Below are 13,665 nucleotides of genomic sequence, written 5' to 3'. Positions count from 1 at the left end.
AACAAAGGTTGTGAATGAAAGCTTGTGTGTGTCTTTTAATTGTGCCCTTCTGCAGCTTAACGTGTCTACTTGTCAGAAAGTAGCAATTTAGGAGGGCTGTTCAATAAAGAATGATCATAATTTTTTTATGGTCATAATTTCTCGCACTAAAATTTAATTGTTTGATATTCTGTTAGAGTAATGTGCAACAAACACACTGTAGTAGCTTCGTTGTTGGGACTCCTGGTTCCCGCCTATGAGAGGCAGGCAAGGTCACCCATGTTCAGTATTGCCTACTGCTGCAATGGAGGTAACATGCGAAGAACAATATGCGGCTTTGAAAGTCTGCTTTCATCTCAACATATCTTCAGCTGAGGCCTATACAATGTTACAGGAGGCCTATGGAGAGTCTGTTCTTCCCCACAGCACAGTTCGAAGGTGGTTTAAAATGTTTAAAGAGGGGAGAGAATCAATTTCAAAGGAAGGTGGACCCGGTGGTCCAGTTGCTCCTCTTGCAGAAGAAAACATCAGCATCGCTGGTGTCATTGTGAGAGAGGATCAATGAATTACCTTAAGATCACTTTATGAAATAAAGACCATTTCATTGGGTGCCACCCACACGTTGATGACAGAAAAATTACGCGTGGCATGTTCCTGTGGGATGGGGCCCAAGACCGTTGATTCCCGAACAAAAAGACATTCGTGTGCAGGTCTGCATGCAGTTAAAGTTGATGTTAGAGGAAGATCCAGAGTTTCTTTCAAATGTAATCACTGCAGATGAAACTTGGCTACATCATTTTAATCCTGAGCAAACAGCAAAGCTCAGTATGGAAATCTCCATCACCAATCCCCAAAAAAGGAAGTCATTGGTTCTGCTGGGAAAGTTATGGTCATATCATTCTTTGATATTCATGGAATGGTTTGTCAGCATTTTGTACCTACACACACATCAGTTACTGGACAATACTACAGGGATGTCCTGAAAACATTGCAAGTCCATATCAGGCCCAAAAGACCACATTTTCGTGAATCAGGCTGGATGCTGCACCAAAATAATGCACAGCCACATATTGCCAATGTTTTTGCTGAATCTCTTGCAAAAATCAATATGAAGTGCATCCCTCACCCTCCCTATAGTCCGAATTTACCCCCAGGTGACTTTTTCCTATTTCCTAACATGAAGAAACGCTTTTGTGGGGGTCATTATTAATCATCAGAAGCAGTGGTGAAGGCTGCAGAGGTGATTTTTGAAGGATCTCTTAAAAAATGGTTTCCAGCTTGTCTTGGAGGACTCACAGAAATGCTGGGACAAGTGCATCACATTCATGGGAGACTTCTTTGAGAAGGACCATCAAAATTATGAGAAGGAAAAAAAAGAAAGAAAGATCATTCTCTATTGAACAGCCCTTGTATCTTTTCCTACACCGTTAATAATGATTAAGATGTTTTTCCAAATTTAGGTAATTTTATTCTTCTGGTCAATGTCTTGAAGTGTGGCTATTTCATATGCTGATTGTTGTAGCATCTATGTGTTAATGTTTATTGAAGGAACAATACGGTAGTAAGGTCTCTTTACGTGCAGATACCAATACCCCCAGAAGGCCTCTGTCTGTGAGCCACAGCACCTCCCGAAAATGGTGCTTGCTCACAATGCTCTGTGTTGCTACTACACATTCTGTTGAAGGATAGCACTGCCTGAAGAAAATGCTCCTGTTATCTTGCCAATTTATATCAGACATAAGTTCGGGAAGAACGAAATGGTAAAAAGAAACACTTTCATCCCATTGGTACTGGCAGCTCCTTTCTTGAGCTCATCACCCCTCCCACCCCTACCCCCCCAAGCACACATGTGATTACACGTAAGTGTGAGGGGGCCGAGAAACTTCTGTCTTCATTATATCACAAAAAAGTGAAGCACCCTGGACAGCATGAAGATATGGTGTGATTGGTGGGAGATAGCACCTGACAAGAGTTTGAAACGGTCCTCATTGTGGATCTTCCTTTGGCTGCCTGGGTGAATCGTGCAATACCAAGGTGTGTAAGCATTAAAACGTGACAGTGGAATGCAAGGGAAAGTGAGAGCAGGCACAGTTGTCATCAGGGTTCTGGTCAACCACATCTGTCATAAGAGAGAATTGTTGTATCGGGAACCAAGCACTTTGTAACCTACTTCACATTTGCACCTTCCATCCGAGAACAATTAATATTCTGTGTCACCCTGCACCATTGGTCAAAGATTAGCAGCAGCTGGGATAAGGAATTACCATCCTATGCATAAGCTGCCATTAACACCACAGCAAAAACAGGTGCCTTTGGAGTAGTGCCATGACTGGGAAGCATGGACTGATGATGAATGGGGTCGTATTGTGTTAAACGATGAATTGCAATTCTTCACGACCCCAGGTGACCACTGTTGGCAGATGTGGTGGTGACATGGTGAGAAGTCCCATTCTTCAAATGTTTTGGAAAGGCACAGCAGTGTTGTTCCTGGCATTGTGGTTTGGGGAGCCATTACATATGACTTCAGGTCAGGGCTGGTTGTGGTTGAGGACTCTTACAGCAGAAAGGTACATCTAGGACATCCTGTGTCTTCATGTGGTCCTGCTCATGTGACAGTATTGTGGTGCAATTTTTCAACAGATCAATGCTCATGTCTCCATAAACTGTCTGCATGATGTTTGGAGACTCCTGTGGCCAGCAAGATCCCCAGATATGCCCCCAATAGAACGTGTGTGGGTCCAGCTTGGACATAATCTGTCCCAGTGCCATTATCCAGGATGTCAAGGACAAGTTAGAACAATTGTGGGCCAGCTTGCATCGGGAGGGGATAAAACAGCTTTTGACACCCTCCCCAAATGAATCAATACATGCAGCCAGACCAGAGACAGTGCAGTGTAATACTGATATGTGGGATTATACTGCCAAGTTCTTTGTAAATTTGACTTGGATTTTGTAGTCATTGAAATATCATATACAGTCTCAACTCATGAAGTTTAATTTTGTTTCCTCCTCCATTCCGGGTGCTTCAGCACTGTCTGGCAGTGTATTTAATTTGATTTTATTGTATATTAGATTTTGTTAATCAGTTCCTGTTACCTCCCTAATCTCTGCTCTAAATTCAGTTGTGTAACATATTTTCCAGTTTGGACACAGCAGCTTTCAACCATTGTGTTACGACAGATATTACATTCTGATCCGCTCAATTCTTTCCCCTTTATTTTCAGTCTTCTAAAGCACTGAAGTTTTCAGTGTTGTTGTTATCTCCAGTCCAAAGACTGGTTCAGTGCAGCTCCTCCTGGTGGTCTGTAAGTAGTTCTCTGAATAATTGATCTGCGATTAACTACTGCAGTCTACGACCATTTAACTTGCTTGCTGTATTCATGCCTAGGTTTCCCTCAACTATTTTTACCCATGACACTTATCTGCCTTACCAAGTAGACTACTCCTTGATTCCCCAGGATGTCACCTATCAACCAGTCTCTTCTTTTAATCAGGTTGTACCCTAAATTTCTGATTCCCCAAATTTTATTCAGTGCCTCCTCATTAGTTATCTAGTCTACATATCTAATCTTCAACATTCTTCTACAGCACTGCATTTCAAAAGCTTCTATTCTGATGTTGTCTAATCTGCTTGTTGTCCACATTTCACTTCCATGCAAAACTACACTAGAGACAAATTCTTCTTAAAAGACTGTCTAGCACTTAAATTTGTAGTCTTTTGTGCATTCTGTTCAATCACTCCTCCAAGTCTTTTGTCATCTCTGACAGAATTACAGTCTCATTGCCTAACCTCAAAAAGTTTCATTTCGTATCCCTGACCTTTAATTCCATTTCCAAATTTCTCCGTGATTTCTTTCACTAGTTGCTCAATGAATAGACTGAATAGCATCAGGAATATGCTTCAGTCATGTCTCATTCCATTCTCAGCTGCCACTTTCTTTTCTCGTCCTACTCTTATAACTATAGTCTGCTTTTTGTACAATTTTTAAATAATGTCTCACTGCCTGTGTTTTATTCCTGCTATCTTCAACTTCCTTGGAGTGTGTTCCAGTCCACATTGTCAAAAGTGTTCTCAAAATCTGAAAGTGCTATCAGTGTAAGTTTTCCTTTCTTTAAACTATCTTCTTAGATAAGTCATGGAGACAGTGTTGCCTTGTGTGTTCCAACAGTTCTCTGCAACCCAAATGGATTTTCCCTGAAATCTGCTTCCATATCTTTCAATGCAATGTGAAATCGTCTCCTGTCTCGTGTTCACCTACTTCTTGTACCTTTTCTATAATATTGTGACCTCTTTACTTAGTTTTGGCTTGTCATCTGAGCTCTTCATATTCACACAGCTGCTTATCTTTTCTCCAAAGATCTCTTTAATTTCTCTATAGGTGGCATCTCACTTTCTCATAGCCGTGCATGTTTCATCAGCCTTGGATTTGTTCTCTTGCCATTTTTACTTTGCCTGTTATCACTTTCTCTCTGTTTCATTTTTAAAATGTCTGTAATCCTTTAACCTGCTTCATTTGCTGGATTTTTATATTTTCTCCTTTTGTTAGTTAATTTTTTTATTTCCCTTGTTATCCAGGAATTTCTACTAGGCCTTGTCTTTTTATGTATTTGTTCCTCTGCTGCCATCACTATTTCCTCTCTCATAGCTACCCATTTGTGTTTTGTTGTATTCCTTTTGCACTGTTTCAGTCCTACATTGTATTCCTCTGAAACTCTCAACAGCCTGTGGTTCTTAAATTTCATACAGATCCCATCTGCTTTACTTTGTATGTTTTTGCAGTTTCTGCAGCTTTAATCTGCAGTTACTAACCAATAAGTTAGTCAGTACAAATTTTCCCATGGAAATGTTTTGCAGTTAAAAATGTGATTTCAAAATCTGTTTTACCATCTGTCTTTACCTGTGGAATGTTTTACCTTGGATGATACCATTATCTTTAAGCCATATACTAGGGGTGCATGCCATCAGGGGAGGGGGAAGGGGTGAGGATCGAAATGACTATAGTTGCCCTTTGATTTCAACCATTTGCAGTACCAGTACAGCAAGGCCATGTCAGCTAATGTTACAGATCCATCAATCATCTAGGCTTTTGCCCCTGCACCTGCTAAAAGGGCTGCTTGTCCCTCTTCAGGAGTCACAAGTTAGTGTGACCTCTCCACGGATATCCCTCTGTTGTGATTTTACCTACGGTGAGGGGATTTGTATCGTTCAGGTATGAGACCCATCCCAACTTGGCAAGGTCCATGGTTCATGGGAGGACATTTTTGATAACAAACAAAAATTCCTGGTAACAGTGCTTTCATTGGCTCATTCTGTGGGGGCAAAACAGTGTCAAGCATATTGTTATTCTGCCCTAGGACTGCTCGAGAAGATCGGTACTCAACAGCAGAAAGGGAGGAAGAACTTGTGGAGTAAACTATGATGCAAGATTGTTTCAGACCAACAGTATGTTCTTGTTTTGTCCAGTTTCTACTCCCTCTGCTTGCAGAAATAAAAATGCACTAAAAGAAAGCATTACCGCCATGTGGTAACTCTGAAGAGAAAACCACCATTGCATTGTGCAAGGCCTAGGGTTCTGGGGACTCTGGAGATCTAACAGGGATAAGTCAAAGAATCCTTGGAATTTTTCCAAACTGAAAATTCAGAAAAAATTGCTTTGAGTTTGAACATAAATTCTTTACTTAAGTCCAGTAACCTGAAAGACAAAAATAGAATCCCAATTCAAGCTTTTAAATGAGAGAGAGAGAGAGAGAGAGAGAGAGAGAGAGAGAGAATATGTAATAGAAACCGAAAACTTTCTCGATCAAATTAGCAATAAATAGTGCGAAAAATGCAAATGTTAGATGCTGCTTTTTATGTTCATAAACAAACAGATAATGTAACAAAATTCAGATCAAGTTTAGAAAAGCTCTGTCTTCTAACTTTTAGGTGCAAAAATAAAAGGTACACCTTTATTAACTGATGAGCTCCAATAAATGAAGGAAACAAGAATCCAAGTAAAACAGAATTCTAACACCTTCTGGGGGAAATGAATTATCCAAAATACTAATAGCTAAGGTTCTATTATTATTAGATTATTTCAATGCACAAACAAGCAAAGAAACATCTTTCCGTAATAGAATATCCAGCACACAACATAAGCAATAAAAATGCCAAATGATTAATTACTCTATGTAAAACCTTCCATTTGAAATTTCCAATTTCCTTCAAAAATTTGCAGTGAAATAAGAGACTTGGAGGTTAGTAAACTCAAGGTTAGGTGAAGTCAAAGTGGACAATGTAGCAGTACCTCTAAGAAATGTGAAGAAAATAAAGAATTTTAAAGCAATAAGAAGTATTGAATTTGACTTGGTTCGTTACCCCTTTGAAGTTAAATTTGAATTCCTATATCCCACTCCGTAGAAAAGTGGCGTGGTCAGACCTATCCCTAAGACTGAAAACCTACAGTCACCTTATAAGATATCCACTGTATCCAAAGCCTTGGAATATATTCTTCACAATTGACTGACTGAATAACTAATACAATAGCACAAATACTGCACAAATTGAGGTAACTGAGGAGCTGAAGTACGCTATGGACAACTGTGAGGCCACAATATTGACGCAACTATACTTACGCAAAGTACGATTAACTTTGATAGACTCCTTAGAAAATTTTGATGGCAAAAATTTGCTGAGAGTACACTGAATTGGTTTGAAAGCTACTTGAGAAATACAGCATCGTGTTGTATGTGAGAATGAAAAGTTGCGCTGAAAGCACATTCTCTCAGGATTGGCAAGGGGCACACTCCTGAGCTCACTATTGTTCTCCTTGTATGTCACTGGCATTTCATGAGGTGTGGTTTTCTGTAAATAGCCTTTGTTTGCCAACAACCTCCAGCATTACTCAAATGCCTGATGTGAAGATATAAATACTGTCATTGCCAAGATGAATGACGATCTGCCTTCAGTTTTCAGATGGGTGCAGAACCTGAGACTCAAGATAAATGGGAAAATGTTCCAAGTAGTTTTAGTATTCCATTAGAAATTAATTAGCTCAGAGTTCCATGAAAAATATCCTCCTGTACTTCTTGGTGGTAGCTCACTGTTGTATCAGAAAACGGTGAAGATATTGGGTTCAACTTTGAGTGAACATGAGAACTGGGCAGGGAATACTGACACCACATGCAGGAAAACTTCTGGTTGTCTATATGCCCTCCAGAAGTATTGGGGGATGTGAAGTGTGAACTACAGCAGTCACCAGCTCCGCTGAACCTCCAATTGAATCCAACACAGCACAAATAATGAAAACCAACCATGAATGTTTGTGTGCATTGCATCTACAACAGACATCTGTTTGAACAAGTCAGTGATTTATTTGTCCATTTAAGATGGTAACAGCCAGAGAAGTTTTGTGATTACCATATGCAATATCTTAATTCATCAGGTCACCAGTGCACATGTATGCAGGAGCTAGTATGGCCCATCAGAGATAAAGTACCTGCCCTCTTATCTGAGTCACAACGCAAGATCTCACTTAGCTAGTTTTGTAGCCATACACATCCATTGAACAGAAATATTTGCAAACTCACTCTCTGTTGCCCCCTGGAAAAAGCTATCCTGTATTTTGCACACAGTTCAGTGTCCCATAGGAAAAGAAACTTACTACTTTCTTCTGCAAAATTCATTAAAAATTTAAACACATATAACCTGTTTCTCTATGCCAAACAATAAAGTGAATACTTTACAATTTCTCATTGTTCTTTCCATTTCTCAATTGTTCTTTCCACTTTCTTTTTCCCTTTCTTCAGTACGTGTATTCCATCACATTCCTCTCCTCTCCCCCCCCCCCCCCCCCTCCCACTCCTTCTGCCAATCTTTCTTTCACGTAAGTTGCTGTCAAAACTTATAGTTTGAACTTACCTGGTTGTACTTTGTCATTGTTGTTTCACATTTTTTGAACAAATATAAACTGCCATTTTCACTTTTTATATCCTAGTTCCTATGGAATTTATAGACTTTCAAATAGAATTCTGAAAAGTTGTTCTAACTTAGTAAGTAATGTCCTTAGTGATATAAATGATAGTCAAAAACAGCCTGACAACCTTGTAAGCGTGTTGTAAGGTAGGTTGTGCTGAGAAATAATTAACACTCTCAGTACCAGGCCTATTAGAAACCAGGCAATTTTGCCATTATTTAAAAAATCACTGCATCAAATGTACTTTTTCGATTGTGGCAAATTTGGTACCATTTTGAAGCTGCACTTTTCTACTTTAATTCTGTAAAAAAAAAAGAAAAAGAAAAAAAGAAACTACTTTGGAATGCACAGCTTTAAGGTACAGCTATAGAAATCACATAGGTGTTTTTAAGAATTTAGAAACATCATACAGATAAGAGAATGCAATTGTTATTTATTTTTAACTAATATTATGGCACTACATAACATCTTTCTGTCAGTCTACACAATTGCATACAAATTTCAGACAGAATCATATTGTTTTTTAGTGTGGAAAATTTTGAAGCAAGATTCCAGGCAGAGTGTAACACCACACTGTTTACATTTGTACCATGTCTCTTGCGAGAAGCTTTGCCATTCTCTTTCTTGCTCCTGGCACTACACATGTGACACACTCGAGCAGCATATTTCTTTGTGTAGTTGGAGTGTCTCTTTGTTAGCCGACCTATAGTTCCTTCATTCCTTTGTATGACTTCAAGTGTGTCATCTTCAACAAGCTGAGATGCAAGCACTGTTACGAAGTCTGTTATTGTGAGTTTCTTGTTGTGCACTGCATTGTATAGCCAAAAATCATTTGATACTCCCATCAGCAGCAGATGGAAATAAGATTTTCGCGACCATTTCACAGTTCTGTGCTGGAATGGATTGTACTGCAGGCGCTGGTCTTCAATATCCACTCCAATTTTATTCATATTGTAATCCAGTACCTGAAGTGGTTTCATTACTACAGACCCATTTTTCTTAGTATGCATACCAAATGTGGCCTGATGCCTGGTAGACAATGTATACACATCCCTCTTATCCTTCCACTTCATTGCTAATACATTATCTTTACGCTAGAAAGACATTTCGCCCTTTCTCAGCTTATTAGATACTAAATCTTTCGGTAATCCTTTACTACATTTGTTCACAGTACCAACAGCTCCAGTAACTTTGTCAGCCAATTGTTGAAAAAGCTCTGGACTGGAATAAAATCTGTCCAAATACACAGTATGACCTTCATTCAGCAAGCCGCCGTCAGACAAAAATCGCAATACAACAGCGGACGAAGAATTTTCAACAATATGCTTACCAGCATAAACTTATAGTTAACAACATAGCCCCTAATGGCTTCAGCAGCAGCATAAACCTTCAGTCCATACTTATGAGGCTTACTTTGCATGTAAATGCAGAATCTCACTTGACCTCGAAATGGGCATATTCCTTCATCAATTGTCAATTTTTCTGAGGGACGATACGCCTGGATATGTCGCTCTTTCAAATTCTTTTAATAAGGTAAAACTTTATGAAGTGGGTGAAATCCATCTTCACCTGGTTTTTTTTTTTTTTTTTTATGTTTAGAAGTGTCTACAAGATGCAACCACGACACTATCTGAGTAAAACACAAACAACTCATAACTTGAGGACAGAAATTACAACTAAGAACAGGGTTAGTGCTCCAGTGGTCCACAATTTTAGGCTTTTTTGAAATACACATGTGGAAAAGCATACCCAAGAAATGCCTCATCTCACTGGTAGTCACTGGCTTCCAGGAACTCAAAACTGAATTAGGCTTCATATTATTTCCTCTTCTTTTCTTCTGGATTGTCTTTGATGCATACAAATTTGTCTGTATCTTGAGTTCTTGTACATCACTGTTAGTAAGGAACACTTTACTGCAACCCAGTACAGAACTTGAGTCATCACTATTCACTAGAATCTGCCTGGGTGTAGTATTGACAAGCAGAGGTCGATAGTTGTCAAATTCAATCCTGTCAATATCTTTTGGATATGTTGGATATGACACAGTCACTGGATTTGCAGTAACACCATCATCATCATTCTCGTTTGCATCTGAAGACAAGCTGTCGTCAATGTCACTCTCTAAAAGGAATATCACATTACATGTAACTACATATATCTCTTACAGAAGACATGTTCAGCATAAATGTGAGTATTGCACAATTACGAGCAGTGATGTGCCGTTGAAAATTCGGGAGTATGTACACACCATTGTATTAAGAATCACTCTCTACATTATCCAGAGTGGCTCTATCATTGATCAAATCCACGTTTTGTGTGTCTGATAAACCCTGGTGGGACATTACAAACATGAAACAACACGACGACGTAAGGAAGACTGAGAATGCAAAGATAAGTTTTAACATGAATTATGCCACTGTAAACAACACTGCTGTGCCATCTATGGACACATTTTGTTACTAAAAATCTGTAAAACCTATAACACTGGCCAAACCTGTAGAAATAATGTTGCAGTGTTTTGCATTAAATTAAATGTAGCAGCCCATAAATTTTACAGGTCTGGTGATTTTCGCCCAATCCTAGGCCCGTAAATTTTACAGGTTTGGCGCTTAGTATTAATAAAAAAGTATGATGCAGTGTACCATTCCCAATTTAATTAGCAATGAAGTTAGCCAATTAGGTTGTTTCATGCGCAGATTCAAGCAGCATGCCAAATTGGTGTCAGTTTTTCTCATAACTTTGATGATATTGCACAAGACTGCTCAGTCTTTGACCTGGGTTCGGTCCATACTACTATCCCATACCCAATTATTGTTTCTGTTTGATTTTAGGAAACCAGATGATTTACATGTTTGGCAATGCAGTCCCCCCAGATGATTTACATGTTTGGCAATGCAGTCTCTGGCAAAAATGTAGTCAGCACATTTATTCTTTTGAGTGAACGGCAAGGTGGATTTAGAAAGGGATTGTCATGCTCAGATCAGATATTGATTTTAAAATCCATGTTTCATAACAAATTACTGAACTCAAAGAACATAGTTGCAACTTGGATTTATTTTAAAAATGATGTGCCTTGCATGGCATACACAGTGCCCGTTCTCGTGGTTTGTAAAGTAACATGATAATGGCAGACAGACTATTTAAAGAGTACTTATATTACAGGCCGAGAAGCTTGAGAATCAAGCTTATGCACATGTTCTTTGTTTTATAAGTAGACTTGTGTGAAATGGGGTTATTATTTGTGAGATATTTTTCCTAGAAAACTATCCCACAAAACTTGTGTTCGTTATTCTTTGAAATGCTGTCATACATTTGTAATAAAAGTGTGGGACAGAAGACAGATGTAGAACCATTTTTGCTGTGAAGTTTGTGTGAATAAGCTCCTTATACACATGTCTTATTAAACAGATAATAAAGGAGGATAAGATGATTTTTGAAGCTGCAGATAAAAACAAAGATGGAGCTTTAGACAAATCAGAGTTTGTAAGGTTCAGCCATCCTGAAGATCATCCTGATATGTTACCACTTATATTGAAACAAACATTGAGTGAAAAGGACACTGATGGTGATGGCTTCATAGACTTCAAAGAGTTTGTTGGCGAAAAAGGTGAGAAACTTGAATTTCGTGCAACTAATTAAAACTTTATATCTAAAAAGAAAGATGATGAGACTTACCAAACAAAAGCGCTGGCAGGTCGATAGACACACAAACAAACACAAATATACACACAAAATTCAAGCTTTCGCAACAAACTGTTGCCTCATCAGGAAAGAGGGAAGGAGAGGGAAAGACGAAAGGATGTGGGTTTTAAGGGAGAGGGTAAGGAGTCATCCCAATCCCGGGAGCGGAAAGACTTACCCGGGAAGACTTACTCCCGGGATTGGGATGACTCCTTACCCTCTCCCTTAAAACCCACATCCTTTCGTCTTTCCCTCTCCTTCCCTCTTTCCTGATGAGGCAACAGTTTGTTGCGAAAGCTTGAATTTTGTGTGTATATTTGTGTTTGTTTGTGTGTCTATCGACCTGCCAGCGCTTTTGTTTGGTAAGTCTCATCATCTTTCTTTTTAGATATATTTTTTCCACGTGGAATGTTTCCCTCTGTTATATTCATATCATTAATTAAAACTTTATGTTTATTTGTACTGCAGTTTTGCCATTTTAATGGTACTACAACCTTTTCCTAATACTCCCAGGAATGTTTGTTCTAACATTTTTTACATAGTGTCAGTACCTGCCCACCTTTAACTCTTCAAAAAAATTATTTCCCTTCCCTTTTCTCTGTAATGGTACAGGGAGGAGAATAGGAGAAACCCCCTGTTGGAGAAAATACTAATAAAAATGAACTTTCATGTAATGTGATTGGTAATTTAGCCAATAGAAGATCTGTCTAGCTTTGCATGCAATTTCTGAGATTCCATATAGCGGTGCTTCCAATTGCTGTTATGACCTAATGAATTAAATTGTTATAAGTGTTTTAGTACTTGTGATCTTCAAGTATTCTCTGTGTGATGGATTAATAGTGAGCTTGTGGGTATTCAGCTGAGTAGTTGGTTTCCATTTTCTGCGCTGTATTTCGAACAGTTGGATTGGTCATTGGAGTATTATTCAGGACAGTGAAACAACAACTCGGCTAAACACTTCGAAGCTCAGTATTAATTTTAGTACTTGTTTAACACCTGTTCTTTCATATGTTTTACTATTAAAAATGATAGGTTACTTCTCACTGTGTTGTGATATGGTAATTATTCTAAAATTGTAAAGCATACTGTTTATTCTTTATTTCCTTTCTTTTCAGCTCGGCATGAAGACAAGGAGTGGCTTATGGTAGAGAAAGAAAAATTTGATCATGACTATGACAAAGATTCTGATGGAAAACTTAACTCTGCTGAAATTCTCTCCTGGGTTGTTCCCAGCGATGAGTATGTACCTAATGATAAACATATATTACCTAATATTTAATTACACATTGTATTTACTGAAGTACAGGGCAGTTTTGTGTTGCTCTTTTGCTGTTTTCTGTTCTACCAGTTCTAAATTTGTGTACAGTAACTCCTGAATTGGACACTTCACAACACTTTCTAGGAGAAATAGTTGTCTTTTCCTGTTATTGCCTTGTTTAAGAAGGAAATGTCGTTATGACCTGCCATACTGCTGAATTCTCTGCGCACTAGCTTAAGACCTGTATTGAATCAGCACAACATATCGATTTGTCTCTTACACCAGCCAACTTGAGTGTTGCATTTTGTCACTCACTCATATTTAGGCAACTGCTGGTCTAATTTCTTATCACCACCACCACCACCACCACCACCACCACCACCCAGAAATACTATACAATATACACAGAACAAGAGTTCACATGATTCAAAAAGATGGCACCCATGACTTTTCTCTTTAGAAGTGACTGAAGATTGGAAAGACAACAAGGGCATCCTGCTGCAGATTTAAAATAACATAATTAGTAAATCTTGCATGAATACCTGTCTGTCATTAGTCGACACTGTCACAGCATGATAAGTTCTAAAGAGATAGAAGCAGAAGGTATTACGTTATCTTTAACTAGTGCTTTGCAATTGCTAAATATGTATGGGAATTGGATATATGACCAAATCAACTCCTGCCTCTCCTCTTAGTGCATCATCTCCTACCCTCTGTCACTATCATCTCCTCCTCCTCCTCCTCCTCCTCCTCCCCCTCCCCCCTCTCTTTGCCCATCTCCTGCTCCCCCCC

General features: G+C 38.8%; 1 protein-coding gene across 1 annotated transcript in view; it reads left to right on the top strand.

The window, feature by feature from the left end:
- LOC126237038 (reticulocalbin-2) overlaps window positions 1–13,665 on the top strand; it is a 43,770-nt gene that overhangs the window by 10,209 nt on the left and 19,896 nt on the right. The window contains exons 4-5 of the mRNA XM_049946799.1: window positions 11,343–11,541; window positions 12,731–12,854. Of these exons, the coding sequence (XP_049802756.1) occupies window positions 11,343–11,541; window positions 12,731–12,854 (323 nt within the window). The remainder of the gene's footprint in view (window positions 1–11,342; window positions 11,542–12,730; window positions 12,855–13,665) is intronic.

The sequence above is a fragment of the Schistocerca nitens genome, chromosome 2 (genome assembly GCF_023898315.1).
Source record: "Schistocerca nitens isolate TAMUIC-IGC-003100 chromosome 2, iqSchNite1.1, whole genome shotgun sequence".
In the NCBI taxonomy this organism is placed as follows: Eukaryota; Metazoa; Arthropoda; class Insecta; order Orthoptera; family Acrididae; genus Schistocerca; species Schistocerca nitens.
The sequence above is the reverse complement of the archived record's forward strand: the minus strand, read 5'-3'. Positions and strand labels throughout refer to the sequence as shown.